The 22,861-nt window shown below is 37.4% G+C and overlaps 1 protein-coding gene across 1 annotated transcript in view; it reads left to right on the top strand.

Annotated features, from left to right (window-relative positions):
- Positions 1-22,861, top strand: part of LOC134811419 (protein MON2 homolog) — a 155,371-nt gene that overhangs the window by 121,487 nt on the left and 11,023 nt on the right. The window contains exons 20-25 of the mRNA XM_063818217.1: positions 7,301-7,429; positions 7,619-7,795; positions 7,978-8,124; positions 8,345-8,529; positions 8,679-8,822; positions 10,765-10,892. Coding sequence (XP_063674287.1) covers positions 7,301-7,429; positions 7,619-7,795; positions 7,978-8,124; positions 8,345-8,529; positions 8,679-8,822; positions 10,765-10,892 — 910 coding nt within the window. The remainder of the gene's footprint in view (positions 1-7,300; positions 7,430-7,618; positions 7,796-7,977; positions 8,125-8,344; positions 8,530-8,678; positions 8,823-10,764; positions 10,893-22,861) is intronic.

The raw sequence follows: 22,861 nt of genomic DNA, 5'->3' as shown, positions 1-22,861 counted from the left end.
AATAATATTATAATAGAACAATCTATAATCTAGCCACTCACGTACTGCGTGACGCGCCATTGTTTCGGGTTGTTTCATAAGAGTAAAAACGGCGCGTTCTACTGCAGGTGCGAGGGGCAAATTATAGAGAGTATGACATTCATAAAGTAAAATATATATATAATAATATTCCATGATGGGCTGTCTAATCAGGCCAGCATACGTCAGAAGACCAGAGAAATTCAGTTAGCTTTGTTTTGAAAATAGAAATTTTCTCAGTCTGTCTAACATAGGCTGGCAGTGCATTCCACAGAAGCATTGTTCTATAAAAGAAGCTGTTTCTGAAACTATCGCAGTTTGGTACAATAGAGCAGGTATATGTGCTGGTGTCAAGTCCTTCAATGACTGATGCCGTGCTCCTTGTGTACCTCATTGTTTCAGCTTCAACAACAGTAATATATTCAGGTAGAGATATACTTACCAAATCATTTACTATTTTATAGAAGAGCGTAATTGAATTATGGATGAACTTAGATCTAATGGGTAGAATTTTAAGCTCCTTCTGCTTCTCATAGAATACAATATCACTATAATGATCAAACTGTTGTCCATTGATCCATTTGATCGCTCTTTTCTGGATTGCCTCAAACTTCGACATGTGTGTCGATCGCTGAGGACACCATATAACTGAGCAATGTTCAAAGATTGATCTTACAATGGTAAGGTAGAAAGCCCTCTTTTGGCGTTTATCCATGGTAAAAGTAAACATATCTTGCCCCTATTTTGAAGAACTATACTCTATTAGAATACTATGAAACTTAATCATCAAAAATTTTTCGATAAACTAGTTATTTTGCCAGCAAGGAGCTAACAGAGTTATAATAATTTTTTTGTGACGAAATTATCCTATTTTTGACCATGTTGTGGTAGTTTAATTGTGACACTGTTAACATATTACCACCTGATAATGATTCATGTGACTGGTGCATGGTACTAGCAGTGTTGTTTGATCCATAGTACGTAATATAAGGGGTTTAAGCTGGTATATCATTATTTGTTCAATTTCACACATGTTCAGATATCATCAAGATTATGTGACAAAGTAAACTTGGTTGTGCCTTCTGTGTTTTAATTTCTTACGACTATATGATATAATAACAATCCCCAGCACTTTCAGGCCATCAAATAAACCTACACTACTCAGCATTGCTTATCAGGGTGCCCTAAACATTCATCACATATTTTCTTTAATGTGTGACAGAGTAAACCTGAGTGCACCATCTAACGAAAAAAGTCGTCAAATATGTAGGTAATGGTCATATGTACCCATCCAATCAACTGGACACTCAAAAATTTGGTCAAAAACGGCAGCAAGGGGTCCATATTTACTCCGTCACATGTTTATAGTGTGACAATGTAACCATTTCCGTGCCGGCCGTATTTAAGCGATATCTTATCACCTGATTAAGATATCGTTATGTGACAAAGTTACATAACGGCCCAAAATTTGGAAAAGCGCCGGGGGTAAACCCCGGCCCCGGCCAATAAATTTAACCCCGGCCCCGGCCAAAAACCATGCATTTGCCGGGGGCACAGCCGGGGATTTCATTAATGATTTTGGCACATTTTTGAAAAAAATCAAACACAATTTAATGGTAATTATGAGATTTCAAAGTTGAAAAATTTGTTGTCTACGTTGAGTACGTTTAAATATAGAAAATACAGCATACGGCTTAAATTAGACTACGGCTAGTAACATAAAAACCGTGGTTCTTCCTCAGTATCAGACTTTTCAATTAATCGTCTCCGAGAAATTTGCGATAAAACATACGTAGAAACTAGTAAGTAAAAATACTGCACTGCAGCTAAAACTACGGCTCAACGTAAACTACAGAGCCTAACATTTATGGTAAATTTTTGTGAACCGAGCAATATTTGGATGTGGGATTACTTTTAAATCCCGAGGTCCAGATAAAGTAGCAGCTAAGGGTTATCCTCAGTTCCGAGTTGAGGATTAGAAATTAAGTATGGATCTCAGGATAATGAGGATTATCCTGATTTGGTTCACAGCACGAAGTTGCGGTTTAATCCTCAAGTCGGTGAGGATAAGCCGCACGTTGAGGTTAATCCTTCTCGATTGCATCACACCAGCCTAAATTATTATCAAATTCGTGTTTCAATTTCTGACTTCAGTTTGGTAAACTACCCCCGGCCCCTGCAAAATGGATGATTTCCCGGACTCGGCCCCGGCCAATTCTCAGTGGTCAGCCCCGGCCCGGCTATTTTGGGGCTCCCCGGCCCCGGTCAGAATCCTGCCCCCGGTCGACCACTGAATCTACTACCGGTCCCTTATCTTCTGTGTTCTGTAAACCCACGCCGGAATACTGATTGCCCTGTTGCAGAAATTATGAAACAATTTAGCGTTGTAGAACCACCTTGCTTCGTTTTAAATAGAAGTTGAATTGATATTATCAAGGTTATGTTAATTACATGAAAATCAATATGGATTGATACCAATTAAAACAAAAGTTTTACCCAATAGTCAATAGTTATAGAGTCACAATTACTACAATTACATGTAACATCAAACCTTTACCAGAGGGCCTTTTTTTAAGTTTATTTGTTTATACGATATAGTACATAATATTCTAAATTATTCTATAATTACCTATCGTGCATGTATATATTTACGGGGCCGGGGTTGGAATCACATAATCGGCAAATAATTACGAACCTGATCTGGTCATATCTCCATTAATAAAATCAAAACCCAATGGCAATAAAAATTAATAATTGATATCAATCAAAAATAAGTTTACACTTTACACGTTTTACACTATAGTAACTTACTGTGCATGCTTATATTGATATTGTACGGGATTGGAAAGTTAATCAACTTTAATCAGCTTTAATCAGCTTTAGTGAATCTCATGCAGAAAATATCCTTATCAATTTTTTTCATACTCCCTCTTCCGTTCACTGAACTTATACGGCATCGGCCAGTCACTAACATCCACTTCTTTGTCTTCGTTCCTGATCAAGTTCTTCAACGTTTCCAAAATAATACTAGACTCAAGAATCAGAGGAGTGTCGGAATCGGTGTATTCGGGTACTTTGCTCAGGTCTATGTAAAATACTCTGGGAACTTTCTTGATTATTTGTTCCCATTCATCATCCATGTCATTTATAGTGGAGTAAAATAGCACCTTACTTATTGCTTCATCTACGTTTTTAGTCGCTATTGCCTCTGTCAAGTTGTCTATGAATCGAGAGAGATCGTAACCATTTTTTTCAAGTGACTTTTGTAGCTCCATTGTACATGGAATGATCAGGAAGTCGACTGGTTGGCTGTTTTCCTTCACTTCTGATAAGATGTTATCATAATCCCTGAAGTACCTCTTGGTTACGTGAAATTTATCATCCGGCATATATAATACTCCATCATCCGAATCACTGTTTCCTGTTAGCCAGAGAACGTTTACTGGTACGTCATTGTATTTCATTGATGTGGATTTGAGGGAAAAATAAAGAGATTTCCTGATATGGTGATGTTTCTTTTCTGAGTTGATTTCTGGGCCGGTCACATCTTTGTATTTGATTCCTTTAAAATATTTACGAGAAAAGCACTCACTTATCGGAAACACTTCTTTGAATTTGAGGTGAGAAAGGAACTCTCTTAGCTCATAATCCGAGGAGTGATGTGAATACAGAACCTGCCATCTTCCCTTACTTTGGCCTTTATTGTACAACTGTTCATCCAGGTGTCCGGATTACTGTAAGAATAGTTCTTATCTTTTCCGAAAATCCATTTCAATGTAGCCCGAATTTTTAGTGTATCCTTATCTTCTTTACACTTTCTGCAAACAGATTTAAAGTCAAAGATACGTTTATTATGAATATGAATATGAACTTCAGTTTCAATGGTTTTCTTTATGCATTGCAATGTATACTCATAAAGTTCCCTTCTTAAACAACCTTCATTTAGTCTAGATATAATATCACCAGCTGTGTTATTGAAGGATTCCGCAACAGCTGTTACCATATCTTCTGCTCCTAGTAACTCTGCGTCTATGTGAACATTTTTAGGTTTATATTTCTCGATGAGATTACAAACCATTACTCGATGAGATTACAAACCATCTCCTGCCTGCTTGGAAATTGATTCTGGTCGGGATGATACAATCTCCCTAGATCTAAACATGTAATATCAACATACAAATAGTCAATAACCTTCTTATAACTTTCAACGAATTCTCTCAAAGCTGTCATCTCATCGTTCTCTTCCCTGACATTGTATCGGAAGTCCCCGGTATAAAGAGCTCGTTTGTTTTCCTTTTTATCTTCAAACAGAAACATAACAGCTCCAGGAATATGATTAGCTGGGATTACGGTCACATCAATTGTTTGTTCAGAGTTTTCCCCATTCTCGTCAAGTAGCTCTATCGTTATTGAGTTCTCAATATCTGGCTCCACGATGACAATATGGTTATTTAGTGTCTCAAAATTTTGATGGTCCGTAGCAAGAACTTTGCCAATAGGAAGTCGTTTGATAATTTCCCAAGTTGTTGCGGTACAATGAGTTTTTGTATGAGGTCTTTGCTCAAGTTTATGGCCAAACTCATAAGCAAATAACCCGATACAATCGCGGGTTTTATTTTTGTGAGAATCGTTAAAATTAAAATGATCGCTGTGAGCGTGAGAGAGGAAGTATTGACTTTTCATGTCTCTGAAATCAAACCAATCCACACCTATTGATCCTTTGAGTTTATCAAAACCTTTGATGTCTCCCCTAAATATGTATTCTTCTTTCAGCTTCTTACCCATCGTTGTCACTTGTCTACATCTACTAAACCATCGTTGTCGAGTCTAACAAAGGTATATTCGTGGTGATTTTAAGGGACGAAAATAAAAACTTAATTAATTTTGTATTATCATATTATAATAGATCAACAGAAACTGATCAACAGCTGATGAAGCTGATCAACAGAAACACCCCTGATAAGTACCTTGTTTGAATCAAATCAGTTTAATTATAATCTAACATTCCAATCTCCTGACTACAAGTAGAAAATTATAAGATAACGTATTACCTTCTTAAAAAAACGTTTTTCCGGATAAAACTATTAAGAAAGCGGTTATTATATCAGGGACTCAGGGAGGTTAACAGAGCATATTATCTGTACGAAGTACTCGTTCACAACTCCATGTTCTGATGAAAATGACCCGTTCAAAACATTGGTCATCGAAAATAAGACGAAAAATTAGCCTTAAACTATTGTGATGAAACACTGGTTGTAATATTGGGACACGCTGAAATAAAAAAATTTAAAATTTCGTTTTCTGAGAAAAGTGCTCAAGTGCACCAACATTAGTGGGAACTTTATCTGCGATCATTCTGACCTAAAATTTTACGACAAATTGATTGGTGATGGTTTAAGAACACAAAAACATTCCCTTCTCCTCAGCGGATTAAAAAATAATTTTGTTTTCGAAAAATTTTGACCTAAAAATGACCCTCTGGCGTGACCAATTTCAGCTCGCAAATGGAGTTGAAACCTCGCCATTTTTAGCAGAGTTGTAAAAAAAGGATAGGAATAGGCTATAGCATTCTTAGAATTTTGATTAAGGCTTTAGATTTTCTATAATTAACGTCGAAAGTGAGGTAAAATAAACGTTAGAATAATGGCGTTATTTTAGCTAAGGTAAACAGCGTCCTTGCTTAGCAACATCAAGAGATTGCACGTGCGCGAGCAAGAACAGATTAGCATCGCGCGTTGTCATGCTCTATGATACGTCATAACTAGCTCACATTACAATTATTTACGCTATGACTATCCATAACTTTGGTTGTGATTGATGTTTTTTGATGCAGTAAAAGTATCAATTAGGGAATACTTAAATAAAACCTTTATCGTTATCGGCAAATAAAAATCCATACAATTTATATTACGGAGCTAGATCGTAGATAGATAGATGATAACAAGAAACTATAACATAGCTGATTTTAAATTTCCTTGAATAAAGCGTTCAGCTAGCGGATGTACAGGTTTGAGGAAGCCTATGAGCTAGGTAAGCAGAAAACTTAGTGTTTACCATGTTATAAGGCACAACACTCATACTCGAAAAAAGCTTTAAAATCGTACAAGAAATATGTATGGTCAGGAACAGGTTGTAATAATACGGAATATTGAAACTGTCCCTTTGATCACGAATCAATACGAACAAAAAGTTAGATTGAAAACAGCGTGAATATGAGGTATATAAGATGAGCTATTATATATAGAAATGAATAGATATGTTTCGCTCTATAAGGCAGCTGACCCAGGCCGAGTCTATCGAGCACAAAATAAAAGTATGAAACATTTTTCCTGTAAGCTTGTAGTAAAAATATACCAGCTTGTTGAGTATTACATGCGATGAGCTATTCTTACTTTATATCACAAGATCCAATCATGTCCTAACATTCCCTACTCTGAGTACTCAAAGTCAATATCCCATTCACTGTAATTGTTAAGCTAAGAAGGTACACGAAACGTGTGTGAACAATATTGCGTTATCCAGCTATTTTCGTGCGAAGTACCTACAGTTTTACACGTCACGAGGCACACTGTTCCTACTCAAGTATTGTATCCTACAAATCTTCTCTCCAGATACTATTTATTCAGTCAATACTATCGAGAATATATCTATTTATATTTAAAACTTGACGAAAAAATCGGGGGCTCATAAGTCTACAAAGTTTTTGAACTATATCTTTCTTTTTAGCGCTTGCTATACCCCGTGATTGATTTTGTGGGAAAGCTATAATTATACCTAACCGGATCAATCTCTCTTCTTTCTGCCGCAGAAATGGAGCAGAACGGAAGAAAACCTCGTTGTGCTCTGATTTCCATTCCATTTGGACCGAGCCACGCTGAAACCTGATAACCTTCACCTTCTCGAGCAGTGGTCTTTCTGTTTTGCAGCGGTTGCTTGTCCCACATAACCTAGGCCAAGAATGAAAGTCCGAACAGGCCATAAAAACAGCACTACCCACCTTTTCCACTACACCAACAAAGTCCTTATAATTATGTAGCTGTCCGCACTGTTTCATGGGCAGTTCCACTTTATGGTTGAATGAGTCAGCACTCAGCGCTCATGAACGTATGGCCTGGCTCCAGATATTTCACTGAATAAATTTACTAACATGTCTTTATATCAGGATGACTGTAAAGTCAACGCGTTGTTTTACTGACAATAGTGGCTGACTAACAATATATATATATACATATAATATATATTATGTAATATTATATTTCTCACGCATTCCCTGTCCTTTCAGAGAGTAGGAGATCTGTGTATAGACGTGAGACCACCTGTTCGGAAGAGTGCGGGACAGACACTGTTCTCAACCCTCAGTGCTCACGGTGATCTCCTCAAGCCCCAGACCTGGAACATTGTCCTCTGGAAGGTAATCTTACTATTTGTAACTTAGCGAGACAAGGTGGCATTATATATAGGCATTGAAAAGGCAATCACGGGTGATTTTCACAGGTGATTTTCACGATGTCCTTTGTGTATTATGTTGGACAGTGAACACACCCGATATTTCACTTTCTTTGTAGAACACAATTAATCTGAGTACAACCCGGTTGTTCAGGTGTTATTCCCGCTGCTGGAAGAGGTGAAATGTCTCTCCTCCACCGCTCCTGATGAGTCTCTCGAGAGAGCAGAGTCCAGTACACCTATCTTAGTACACCACACCCGTAACACAGCGTGTAAACAGTGGGCAGAGACTCAAGTTGGGGCCATCTCCGGCGTTGCCAGGGTCTTTCAGGTATGTTTGGAGTTTGGACAGGGGGCTGCAGTGATTCTGTCAAATACCACTGTTTAATGTTTATGTAGTCATTAGTATGTACCAACATTTCTTGCAGCAACCTTTCTTCACATTAGAAAACATGAAACATCTCTATTAATTCTATGTTTGCAACGTGCTAAATTTGCAACTCATTTTCTCAGACATGGCGAAGTATCCTGTTCAAGCTTGACAATTTCTTCGGAGCATGGGAGTTACTGTTGAGGCACATAGAGAGTGGAGCTCTTCATCCGACTAGTGAGGTCTCAACCGCTGCCCTAACTAGCTTTCACGAACTACTCAAGGATAATGTAAGTATTCCATTAACTGTGCAACTATGTACCCCCGTAAAATATCGAGTCAAAAACTTGGACCACCACACTAATGTATGTACTTACGTAACGCTACTCAAATGTATGTCATGTACAACCTTCTGAACTTGAGGTAAATGTAAAAAGAACAAATTATTGTTTGGACCACGAGACTTGTAAATCCTTGTTTCCCTAATAATTAATTAACTCCAATCTAAAGGGGACCCAGGAGGGAGCGTCAGAATTATGGGACGTAGCCTGGCACACGTGGCACACCATAGGGCACCGTATCACCCACCCCTACCTCTCCTACCCGGTAGAGGGTACTGATGATCTTCCTGCTCAGAACTTCCTTACCAGTCTCATGAGGATATTCACTCTTATCTACCCCAGAGTCGCCAGCAGGTCAGATAATTTGCTTGGTTATGTAAATCACGCGTTAATGATTTGCTCAGTTGTGTCAACATTGTGATAAGGTGTTTCCACTACCAGTCAAAAATTGATTCCAAGTTGTAATTTGGTTCTTAGTGCAATGACAGAAATTTATTGTCCAGATTCACCCGGGAGGATATGATGAACTTTTCCAAAGTAGTGAGAGGAGTTGCTGCTGTCCCGATAGGACCAGACCTACCGTTCGTTCTAAGTGCTCAGGATAGCAACCTGACTCCACTTCAATCCTCTATCCTCATCGCTCTTGAGTGAGTAGATAATTCAGCTGAAACCAACCATCTTTTCTGAAGAGAATATTGTAGGGGTAGTCCTAGGTTAGGCTATACGGTATAAAAGACGTAAATTTGGTTGTGTGGAAGAGAAGGATAGAAGTAATATAAAATTAAAGTTACAGTAATTCAAATTGTCATCAACTGAACTCTTTAAGAATCAACGATACTGTTTTAGAATAATCAGAACTCCGAGCTGTCCTACGACAAGTCATGTGAATAGGTGTGTTTTTTAAGCACGATGACAAATAATATCAGCAGGCAGTAAACTTGGTGTAAAAGTGTTCAGATAAAATATGACACACGACTTGTTTGTAAATGATACTATTGGTCGACTAGGTTTATGAGTTGTAAATTAGACAGAAATAGGTGCAAATCTAGGCAGATAACCATAAGCTAACCCTAAGGCTAATTTAACTCTAATTCTAAAGCTAACCCAAAGGCTAACCGTAACTCTAATCGCAAAGCTAACCCTAAGGCTTACCGTAGCTCTAATTCTAAAGCTAACCCTAAGGCTAACCGTAACTCTAATTCTAAAGCTAATCCTATGGCTAACCGTAACTCTAATCGCAAAGCTAACCCTAAGGCTAACTGTAACTCTAATCGTAAAACTAACCCTTAGCTGACCGTAACTCTAATTCTCAAGCTAACCCTTAAGCTGACCGTAGCTCTAATTCTAAAGCTAAACCTATGGCTAAATGTAACTATAATTGTAAAGCTAACCCTTAGCTGACCGTAACTCTAATTGTAAAGCTAACCCTTAGCTAACCGTAGCTCTAATTCTAAAGCTAATCCTAAGGCTAACCGTAACTCTAATTGTAAAGCTAACCCTAAGGCTAACTGTAACTCTAATTGTAAAACTAACCCTTAGCTGACCGTAACTCTAATTCTTAAGCTAACCCTTAAGCTGACCGTAGCTCTAATTCTAAAGCTAACCCTCTGGCTAAATGTAACTATAATTCTAAAGCTAACCCTTAGCTGACCGTAACTCTAATTGTAAAGCTAACCCTTAGCTAACCGTAGCTCTAATTCTAAAGCTAATCCTAAGGCTAACCGTAACTCTAATTGTAAAGCTAACCCTAAGGCTAACTGTAACTCTAATTGTAAAACTAACCCTTAGCTGACCGTAACTCTAATTCTTAAGCTAACCCTTAAGCTGACCGTAGCTCTAATTCTAAAGCTAACCCTATGGCTAAATGTAACTATAATTCTAAATCTAACCCTTAGCTGACCGTAACTCTAATTGTAAAGCTAACCCTTAGCTGACCGTAACTCTAATTGTAAAGCTAACCCTTAGCTAACCGTAGCTCTAATTCTAAAGCTAATCCTAAGGCTAACCGTAACTCTAATTGTAAAGCTAACCCTAAGGCTAACTGTAACTCTAATTGTAAAACTAACCCTTAGCTGACCGTAACTCTAATTCTTAAGCTAACCCTTAAGCTGACCGTAGCTCTAATTCTAAAGCTAACCCTATGGCTAAATGTAACTATAATTCTAAAGCTAACCCTTAGCTGACCGTAACTCTAATTGTAAAGCTAACCCTTAGCTGACCGTAACTCTAATTGTAAAGCTAACCCTTAGCTAACCGTAGCTCTAATTCTAAAGCTAATCCTAAGGCTAACCGTAACTCTAATTGTAAAGCTAACCCTAAGGCTAACTGTAACTCTAATTGTAAAACTAACCCTTAGCTGACCGTAACTCTAATTCTTAAGCTAACCCTTAAGCTGACCGTAGCTCTAATTCTAAAGCTAACCCTATGGCTAAATGTAACTATAATTCTAAAGCTAACCCTTAGCTGACCGTAACTCTAATTGTAAAGCTAACCCTTAGCTAACCGTAACTCTAATTGTAAAGCTAACCCTTAGCTGACCGTAACTCTAATTGTAAAGCTAACCCTTAGCTGACCGTAACACCCCACCAGATGTGTGGACCAGTGCCCGGACACGGAGATGTCCCTAGCTGCCCACGTGGTAATGGAGTACCTGGTTCTAGGTACACTCTCCTACCTCCCTCCCCCTGTCCTCGGTACTCCTGCTCTCGATTTACTTGGTAAGTACATATTATCATACTTATTTGGTTAGTACATAAGTAGTAACTGTGGCTAACTTTATCAGTTACTGTGCTGGTGGCGAAGGGCCGGTAGAAAAGTGTTGGACTTGGGAGGTTTAACTTTTGGGGTAGTCCACTATAGTCAACACTTCTGGTTAAACACTTGGATCGCTGGTATTCAGGCTGATTTTAAGATTTGAATTATAAAGGATTTGAAATTTAATATCTTTGATAAATTTCGATGTATGTTAAGTCTGTTTAGTTAGGGTAGTTACGAAAATGCGTAGGTCATGTCGGAAATGTATTGAGTTCATGAATAAATTATGATCATAAATCTGGTTCGTTTGAAGTATCGCTGCTGGTTTCTTGGTGTCCAAATTAAACTGACCCGCCAGTTCATCCCTCATTTATCATTAAACTTCACGACAACTTCCATAGTAACTTAATTCTATTTCCATCATTTTCTATTCTCTCAGGTAAGATTCTATCACCTCGAACACCTCGCCCAACTTTAGACTACAGATTATCACCCCGATCCAATACTACACCTCAACATTCTGCACCTAACCTCACGCCACACCAGTCCTGCAATACTCCCCCTCCTGCACCCAGTTTGTCGTCTGAAGTGTCCCCGATTAACCCCGTCCCATCACTTTCTCTGCCACTGCACAGATTATCACTTTCTCACCATTTATCACCTTCTCAACTACCATCACCTTCAAATGGCATATCAGGATATAATACAGGTACCCATTCGGCTACGAGCTGTTTTGTTTTGATCTTTATCCGTATGTTATTTTTACGCTTAGCATTGTTTCCATAATTTATTTTGTATAACGATATTATCTGCTTCCTCCCAAGTCATTTGTATTTTGTTACCGTCCTGCTTGGTTAAAGGACCAATACTGACTACTGAGTTTCTGGCTTATGCCGGAAATTCAATTATTATCCATTCCGTTATAATTAACGGAATTTCACTATTCCAACCTAATCAACTTCCAGCTCCAGTACGGTGCCTTTAAATATAATAATACAACCGATAATTAGTTCTTTGCCTTCTTATCATTGTTTGGTCCACAAATACGCTAACAGAGTAATAATAATCAGCAGTATAACTACTACTATGTCCCTCGTAGACCTCGTAAATAACAACAGTTACACTTTTTATATTAAGGTGTCCATTCAGTATTCAGACTGAACTTCAATCGGGAACTTGGTAATCGGTCGCTGGACACGTGACGCACGGTTGACAAACAGTGAGTTAAGTACCCTTTTGATGTCTGCGGGCCATGAGTGCGTCAATCGTGTGTTTTTCGTGCGTTGAATTAGTGATCGGTAACCGTGTATTAACCTGTTAATTAACCGGTCGTCCGCGTAGTTTCCCTATTCTTTAGTACCGCTTAATCCTTACCATGTTATGATGACCTCAGACTGTTAAATTCGCCAAATTTTCGTCAAAAAGTACGGCGTATTTACAGTGTTCAAAAAGTACGCGAATAATTCGCCAATTTTCAACGTCAAGTTTTAATTTTTAGGGCTGTTAAATTCGCCAAAATATGCGCGGAAAATTCGGTAAAAATGCGGCTGTGGGAATAGAACGCGCAGCATTCTTGAGTCTATAATCTAGTTGGATATGTGAATTGTGACGTTATACTTCAAACATGCAAATCTCAAACTTACAAACCTCGACAAGGAGACTAGACTGTGGAGGAAATTAAGTGATTTTAAGTTTATCAAGAAAAGTTAGTTTACTCCATAACGTTTTCGGGTATGAGCTAAATTTAACCACATAGCGATCTTGGTCAGTACCCACGCTAGTGATCACTAACCAGTAACCACGCACGTGTTGCGGGAAGCACATGTTTTGGCAACATTGCACAATACAAAGCCAACTATCGTGAACATTTTGATGCGGACACGTGATTTCCTGTTCCCGTATTTGGTATATTTTTAAATGCGGCAATTTTCAGAGAAAAATTCGTATGCGAATTTAATTCGAATAATACGTTTAGTGCGAATTTAACAGCATTGTGATGAGCTGTTGTTTTGGTGGTTCCATTATGGAACACCAGATAGCTGCTTATTTATGCACAACAATTGATGGCAGCTATAGTTTTGAATGTACGCGCGCAGTTTGGCGGAGACAGCAGACACCCATTTAAAGGACCAGTTAACTGAAAAATTTGTAGTCTCCAATTTGGCTAAGATTTAAATCAGCTGTGACAAACTGGTAAAGAATCGTATCGCCGAAAGAACCAACTCTCTAGCGTACGTGTAACGCGTGTTATTGCAATAATAAGCTGTGGCCTCGTGACGTCACGAAGTCCCTCAGTGCGCGCTGGCATAGCGTAATACGTTGCAAATCTTTATCGTTGTCATTAAAACACATGTAACTCACTCAAATTTTAGAATTATGACTATTACCCTAGTTCTCCCAAATCCTTATAGTTTTGGCTATCATCCTAACTAAAGGAATAGCTGATTGGATGTACAGTGCTCACGTCATGATTTTAAACAGTGATATAGCTTCTTGAACAGTGGCGGGTGAATGTACGGTTAGAAAGTTTCTGCTATTACAGTTCTTATGTCATATGTGATAATTTCGGATTGTTTTCATTGCTTAATTACACAAGCAGCCAGCAGGGAGACTGTACCGATTATTTTTCCCCAGTCCATGAAACTCTAACGAATTTAGAAAAGAACCTATAGATAAGTAGGAGTAGATAAGTAGGAGTAAGTAAGAACCTATAGATAAGTAGGAGTTTGTTCAATTCCGAGAGCAATTATATTTATAGAGTTATAGCATAGCGAAATTTCTAATTTTAATCCACATGTGTCAGCCAGTACAGGAGACAAGAAGTCTGGCTACTTTACGGCCGTTCCTCTGGAACCATCAGTAGAAGTAGCTTCTATCAGAACAGTGCCGTGGGAACAGAATTCCCGCCAAAATACCCGGTCTACCAAATAGTAATACAGATTGGAGTTCGAGTGTATGGTGTGCGGTGTGTTTTGAATTAGACTTGCGGCTTACCTAGTTGTTATCCTAATTGCATTATCATCGGTACATATACTTACTTTGTTACTTTGTTACTTTCTAGGGCTTCATAGAATCCTCTATCGGGCCATCGAAAAAGTCGACCCCCCGGACAGTGTAGAAACTGTTTTATCACCACTCCAATCCAGCAAGGAGTTTCCATTCCGACGGCTGCATATCCTGGAGCTGGAGGCTCGTCCGGAAATGACTTCACGAAGTTCGTTAAAGCTGCTTTGAATTGCATAGGATCCTCGATGGTGTGCATATGTGTTGGGATTACATTCCATAATCGAGGTCCGGTTACTGCAAATGAGTTGTCATGTAGTGCTTGATTACGTTGACTGCTGGACTTAGCTATACTGGGCACAACTGCTTTTTGACCATGTCTGAGAGTCACCGAGAACTGGATACCAATATCATTAGGGCACTTGCAATGCAGAACTTTCCACATGTTAATGATTAAATATCGTTCTCTTCTTCTTTGCAATGACATCAGATCTAGGGCCTTTAATCTCTGCCAGTAGTTGAGGTGCATAACATAAATAAAATACTGGTAAGTTTAAATACCAAGTGCACCCACTGAACAACTATAGAACTTCCAAGACCCTATTATTCTTTGGCCATATATTACGGCACGATCGATTGTTAGATGGTTAAAGTTAAACGACATTTCACGTAAAACATTGTCGCCACAGGTTGATCATGGACACTAACAGCTTAATTTGAGATAAATGACTTATGAGTTTCTCTAAAGTTAACTCTAAAGTTGTGCAGTCCAGTCATTTTTGGACATTTATGGAAATGAACCTGCAAATGTTCAGATACTAACGAAACTTTGCACAGACCTTCCCGAAGGTGTGAATAAACGATTTTCGTTTGGAGACATTTTTTTGACAGTGGAGAAAACCCAGGAGGGCCACGCCCATATTGACCCAATAACGTAACCGACCCCTTGCTTCTGAAGGTCGTACAGACTTCAAAATAGGCTTAAACGAAGCCGCATATGCATGTTTATATAGGAGTTATCGAGCAACACATGGCCTAAAATCCATACTTTTCGAGAAATTCGCCAAAAACCATTTTGGGCGTGGTGCTGAGCCCATTTTCGATAGGATTGTGATAGAGTCTTTAGACAGGGTGCAAAAGAACTGCAATTAGCATATTAACATATGACTTACGAACAAACATATGCCTTAAAGTGCTTACTTTTTCAGTTATTGGCGAAAAACTGATTTTCGGTTCCAGAAATCATGCAAAACTATGGGTATCTGGTAAATTGGGCTATGAAGGCCCTAAAGGTTTTTAAATGTGTGCAAATTGTGCAAAATGGCCATGTTTATATACAACTTATGAAGCAACATGTACCCTAAATTACTTACTTTTCGAGTTATTCGGGGAAAAACATTGTATTATGTCCATTTTCTACCTGTAAAATACAGTCTCACGGGCTCCTCTGCGCGCGCAAGGGACTTCGTGACGTCATCGCCAAAATAATACAAACGCTATTTACACGCGTTAGAGAGCAGTTAGAGATTTAGGAATTTCGACTCGTTGCTTAGTTTGCTATTTGTCACAATCTGTCAAAATATGAGGATAACTTTTTTTTCAGTTAACTGGTCCTTTAAATATAATTATTTATCATTTAGCAATTAAAATTGTGATTAAATGTGAGTCGTCCTAATTTAGATTTGATACAGAAATCTGTTTAAATTTTCTGTTGAGTAGGAGACTTATGACTTGTTTAGCAAATCTCAATTCTCAATACATCAACAGTGTAACCCTCCGCAACTCACCTACGTGACTATTATTGCACCTTCTCCCGAGCTTCGATTTTATAGTTCTAGAATAACCGTTCTGTATAACCGTGACGTGGTCTCGGAGAAATGGGACCCTCCTTAGTTTGTAGAAGTTTTGGTTTTGGTTTCCTTTTTAAGATATATGTAAATCGCGATCTGATCGTGTTTTTGGGCATGCCGATTGCTCCTAAGAACTTAACTGACCGCTAATTAACGGAATATCACTATCCCAGCCGAATCAACTTACAGCATCATTTCGGTGCAAATAAATATCATAATGGATGACGCATTTGATGATACATATAATCACACCAATTCTAGGAATTTGTCTGTTGGACCGAAAATTGTCGGATATCATCATCAATCAATTTTTTTGTTGCCAAACCGGAACCTAGTGGCAAATTAAAAATTCTGCTTAAAAGTTTCATGAATACGTTGCTGCCTTGTAACTTTGTCAGCTTGCAAATTGCAATCTCAAGATTCGACCCTTTTTTGTTAATATCCTTGGATTTCAAGCTAATGTCTAACACATGAAATGTTTGGTATGCTAATGAATATTCATAAATAAACGGGTCATCGTTTGAAAATTGCATCGGAATAGAGGCTCTCAACGAAAAAACACGTACCTACACATTGCCCTACCGCTGAAGTCTACATCGCAAGACTAATTCAGATCACAAAATATTTCCTCATGTGCTGTAGACCTAATGGCTCATGACGATTGTTTATGTTAAATGAGGTCCGGAGCGAGGAAGTGAATTTGAAAATTGTACTTCAAATCGGCTGAAAATGTAGACATCGACACATAATGGTGGGTTATGGCTCAATTTTTACCGCTATGTGTTTCTCATTAATGTGGCTAGGTATATCAATTTTTTAGCTAAAACGGTTTGGCAAAACCGCTTTCCCTAATTCATAAGATTTAATCTCATTACAAATTACATAATATTTTATGTTACTCAAGAGAGCATAATATAGATCCTGTGATGAAATATCTAAGTATATCCATGACGTAGCCTAATATTTAAATCTATCATGAGGTCCAAAATTATTGGGATTATATTTTTAGACAGCCACTACTAGCTTTGATCAACGAATGAAACCTTTTTCGTTTATGTTGCATATTCTGTTGTTGAATTATTTCTGAGATTCTGAAATCAGTTTAGCTTTTCTGTTATCAAAACGTCGATATAAAATGTTTTTAATTATGCTTACACAATATGTATGTTGTATATTTGGTGGCTAAAGTTGGTGGGGATCTAAAATATGGCATTTTATTGACCTAACCATGAATTTCTCCTCGAATGAATAAATCAGGGTGGGGTCCAAGGGGAACTTTGGGGAACTTTGGGAAAGTCCCCCAAGATTTCTGAAGTTCCCCAAAAAAAAGTTCCCCAAAATTCCCCAAAATTATTCAAAATTTCTCTAATATACATTAATACCCATTAATGTTAACATGTATGTTATTATAAGGTATAATTTTAACTTACTTGTTGATACTTGCAGCATGATAATTTTTTTGGCATGATAATTTTTTTGGGGAATTTTGGGGAACTTTCTGAAGTTCCCCAAAAAAAAGTTCCCCAAAATTATTCAAAATTTCTCTAATATACATTAATACCCATTAATGTTAACATGTATGTTATTATAAGGTATAATTTTAACTTACTTGTTGATACTTGCAGCATGATAATTTTTTGGCATGATAATTTTTTTGGGGAACTTTGGGAAAGTCCCCCAGGTTTCCTGAAGTTCCCCAAAAAAAAGTTCCCCAAAGTTCCCCTTGGACCCCCTGTGTTTACTGCTCAATTTTGTAAGAATGCTATACAGAGCACGTATAGATATGTAAATATATAAAATAAACGAAAAGAACAAAATACAATACCTACAATCATTGGTAGAATCTGAAAATTTTTTTGGGGAACTTTTGGGGAATTACCTAAATCAACTTAGGTAATTTCATTTCATATTCGTTGCCTTTTCTACTCCATATGTATCGTGTTCTCGTGACACAAACACATTGGGTGTGTCTGAACTACACAATGCTCCAACAAGATGAATGGAACGGCTTGGTTATCCTGAGCTGAGGGAACTTGAATATTCATAATATAGCATTATATATAAGTATTCTATAAATAATAATAATTATTATATAAATATTCTATTCTATTCTATTCTATTCTACATTGAGCAGGTATTACGTCCTTAACAAGACATGAATGTTAGATCTAGGATTCTAGGTGCTGCATCGACCCATGTACATAGTTGTGAGACTCCCGAATACAAGAGCGTATTTATCACTACAGATACATGACTACTGTTATAGTCATGTAATAATTTGCGTGCGACAATCAGTGCTGCTTGATGTTCTCAAGGTATCAAATATAATTCAATCATGTCTCCCGGGCAAATGACTTCTTCATGATAAACATTTCTGTTGTCCAACTGTAAGATTGTGCGAGTTTATTCTCATTACGTTCTGCATGATAGCTGGGTCCCCGGCTCTATGATATTATCCCCATCTCCCTGGCTAAGATCTGCAGAAACCATAAACCGTGTTCATATCTGAAATCACACTGCATCAGGTGTTCTACTAACTCATCCAATATTGTTCCATCTTTATCTGATTTTCTCAGCCCAACCCTATCTGATTTATGAAATGGAATAATCTAGATCTAAGATACTTTATCAATATCTCTGAACATTATGCGCTGTGCTCTGATGCAGTATTAAATGTGCCGTAACCCTGCATTACTTGAATCATACCTACTTCGTGTGGATGAGTTTGGCGTTAAAATCGAGACGTAGGTGCTTTTCGTTCTTTGTTTGTTAAAAGTGAATTTCTGAACGTTAAATTGTCAACTTTTCAAAAGTTTCGCAAGTCCGTAACACATTGCTATAGAATATAGATCATTATTTTGTCAAGTAAGGGTATGTATTTAAACATTATGTTGCAAATACCCTAAAAGTTGAGTATCAAAATGTATGAATAACCAATGACGATGTAACTTGTAAATAGTTTTAAAGACTTCTAGTCTGGTAAGCAATTGTAATTAATAGTACTTTTTGAGTTTTTATTAGCAAAACAATACATTGGAATGTTCGAGAGTCTAGTCAGCCAGGTCACATCTCATCTTATCTGAGCAGCCTTCCTCTTACTTCATACACATCTAAGTGCGTTTCTAGTGTATATTTTATAATGTAATGTACAATGTATATATGGTGCAATGTATAGCTGTGTCCAGTTCACAGTGTATATTGTATAGCGCAGTGTATAGCGCAGACTGCATTGTATAGCTATGAGTGATAACTACATTGTTTGCAGCATGTAAAGAGTATCATGCATCTAATTCGTCACATCACATTTGAGTAACAACCTTGTTCATTTTCTGTTCCAGAAAGTTCACAGTTACAGTCGTTTTGTGGTTTTATTGCTTGACAAATAGTTATTATTTACGGCTTCTCTCAAAGTGTTGGTATCACTTCCGCCCTTCTAGTAAATTGTACCCCAATATTTAGTTTGCAGTTGATTTAACTTAAATTTAAATATTGTTACAGCTTCACGTTACTTTTTATCCTATTATGCGTTTTTCTACAATCATTTCTTTCGGCACTGCACGTCTTGTTGTCTTTTTGTAATCCGTTGATGGGAAATTGAACGGTGTTTTATGATCCATGCAGCATGTTTCTTTGAGAGGTTTGAAAGTGACGATGCGTACATGTTACATGGCGATTAGCAAAAAAACAATCAAATTTTCCTTGTCTTGTTCAATGAGCTTTTCAACATTTTATCATCATACATATTTTCCCCATCTCCTTTATGTCAAGTTAAGTTCTTCTCTTTCGCTGAGAAGATTTGAAACCAGAACGGACGTGTTCAACGTACGTGCTCTCTTATAGATGCTGTAGATCAGAGGCAACATTTGGATTACACGTATAATGCAGAACATACACAGCAAATTGAGTTATTGTTATTTCTCGGAACCCAAATATTGCCTGTTTCGAGAAAAAACTTAAACCTGGTAACCTTGTTTCCTACACATGAGCAATTCTATCTACACATTTTTTTAGAACAATCTGATATGAATCCTATATATATACAAAAAATGTGCTGTTTGCAAGGCATGGTATTGAATGTAGAATTCAATCTGCATTGAATGTGGAAACTAATTACGCCGCCTGGAACACAAAGTTACATTTGCATTGTTTACGTTTCGTTTCTACAGTTTCCCCGTTAATATTATAAACATATCATGACGTATGGACCGAGCGACTGTCTGCCGTGATTTGATAATATGTTACAACGTTCTTCCAGTTGCTTCTTTTGAGATTGTATCGGCTGTCGCATCTTTCCAAGCCAGACCAAAAATGTGCTTTCAATATTTTATAGTATAAATCTGACCCTCGGCCGTTTTTAACTATTATACTACGTGGGAAAGTGTGTCAAAGTGAAAATGTTTAAAAGTGTGCGCCACACAGCAACTGGTAAACTAACTTTTAAATTGTAATGCGATTAAGCCTCATCCTGTATCATTGTGAATATTGCGTTGTTAGCTTTCGCGAAGTCGTCATCAACTTTGGAAATACTCCCCCTCCCGAGTCTGGAATAATATTGTAGAATGATCTAATTTAATACTGTCTAAATTTGACCGGTGTCATAAACCAAGACTTGGTTTCTATCTTACAGTTATCACCTCATTGTACGGCTGCCTGTGTTTAAAATTTCAACCCAAAACGGTATAACGATTAGTTTCTGGCGTAATCCGGCTAGCAAATCTAATTTCTACGATTTAAATTGACCTAAAAAGTGTGTAATGGGGTAATTCGTGATCGTAGATCGCAATTTCTGATGATTTGTAAAGCTGCTCGAGTTGAAATAGCATTTGATAATTCTTTGCGATTCTCTCTCTTTATACCTTTTCTACCGGATATTTAATAGATCATCTTCACCTGTGTGATAGCCGAACGTTTCATCGCTTATTTTTTAACAAATAATATATTTTCGTCAATAATTGCACGTCTTTTATAACAGTTTATTATTCAAGGGCCATTTGAAGCATCATGAAGGCGAAAGATAGAAAAGGAAGCACTCAGCATGATCTGTCAGAGACAAAGATATTGATATTAGAAAAACAGATGATACTCACCAAGGAAGAAATGTTGAAGGCTCAACAACTGGCGTTTTTTCTTGAAGATGCTCGGAAAATTCTGGAAAAGAATATTCAAATCGACATGGCTATTTCAGTGAAAGATATGGAGAATAAGAAGAGGCGAGAATACTTGGATGATTTGATAGACTATCAGGCTCGAAAAGAGCACATATACATGGTAACCATAGGATACTGGCTGATAACGATTCTGTTGGGACTAGTTGCCATGACTCTGGAGGTATGTCTCACGGACGTAGGAATGTATGTTATTTGGGCAGGTTTACTTCTGTCTAACGTTCTCCTTGTCATCGGACACAAGCTTTACGACCACACCCAGGTGTACGGGATAATTGACAAGTTCACGGAAAAAGACCAGCCAACTGTTATTGTAAACCCTCTTAGTTCGGAGAAAGAAGAGATGGTTTAGGGTGTGGAGGGGCCACTGGCATAAAATGCCATAAAATGGAGACTTTTCTATGGAGAAAATGGAAAAACCCTTGGGTAATTCCCCATTTTATGCCATTTTATGCCATGAATTTTGATCACCGAATTACGTTTGTGGCAGCTTACTTGGACACTAACATGTTTATTTTTGCATACCAGGCTACTCAAGTCTCAAAGCTCATACCAAGCTACTAGAGGCTCATAACAGGTTACTAGAGGCCAAGATCAATTCGACTATTTTGCAATTCAAATTCCACTAAATTTCACTCTGATTGTGATACAATTTAGAAATCGATCGGATATCCGGCTATAGTAAGTAGTTGAAAAGGTGCTTGGCTCATTATGATCAGAGTAACATGAACACTGAAGAAAAGTGGTTTCCAGGAAAACTTTTAAAACATTTTACTTAAAAAAACTTTTAAAATTTTTGTACTCACGAGTCCAAAATCGTATATCGATTATTATATCGACTATATATCGAAGGGTAGGTGCGGACTTCGAAAATCGAAGAAACATTTTCGGCTAATAATGATCAGGGTAGCATGAAACGTGAACAAAAAAACGTTTCCAGAAAAGCTGGAAAATTGTTGAAGGTCGAAATACGATAAAAGGGCAAAAATTGTCTTTTTGGTGTTCGAAATAATATTTAGATTCTAGATGATTATTGTATTTAAATTATTTCGTCCTTTATATTTTTTGTAAAAAATTGCGTTTTTAAATGGTATAAAATGGTGACTTTTTCTATGGAGAAAATGGAAAAACCCTTGGGTAATACTAATTCTCCATTTATGCCATTTTATGCCATATCCACGTGTGGAGATATTCTCAGAGGGCGGAGAACTCGTCTTATTTTAGGTTAAGTTATTTTAGGAATGTGTTTATCTGGTTATTCAGTGCTGGATTGCTGGACAGGGGATATTAGGATCAGATACTGTGATGGTGTTCTCATTTTCTGTGAATCAGTTCAGTCCCTGTGTTGGGCCTTATTGAGACGTTTACATATTATGTAATCACTTTTTGAACAATTTCTACCCCCCCCCCCCCTCCGTAATCAGTTTTATACACAGCTATTGTGTCAAAATCAAACTAGCGTAATCAATTGGAACCCCCCCTCCCTCGGCTGATTACGTAATATGTGAACGACCCCTCAGTGAAACGTTTTTATCTTGCGTGTTTGTGATGTGAATACCTCTGGCCATCTGGGTCTTGATTATGCTTCTAGGAAAATACGTGATATTATGTCTTATTTTTTGTTTCGTTGTAGGTTAATATGTTAGTCAAGGGATTGTCAGAAATATTGAATGCATTTTTTACCGCATATTCACTTTTTACTTATTTTTATATTTTAAAAACGTTAAAACGTTCTGATTTTCTGAAGAATATTTTCCTACTTTTACGAAGTACGTCACGAATAACCACTAACCAGTGACTATATCTAAAGCAGTGAAATAATTGGAATAATTCATATAATATATTAATTAAAAACCATTATAACCAAATTTAATTCACACGGAATGGTTCACATATTAATTAAGTGTTAAGTTA

This window comes from Bolinopsis microptera, chromosome 2 (genome assembly GCF_026151205.1).
Source record: "Bolinopsis microptera isolate Bmic1 chromosome 2, MBARI_Bmic_1.0, whole genome shotgun sequence".
Lineage (NCBI taxonomy): Eukaryota > Metazoa > Ctenophora > Tentaculata > Lobata > Bolinopsidae > Bolinopsis > Bolinopsis microptera.
This window is presented reverse-complemented; position numbering and strand designations above follow the sequence as displayed.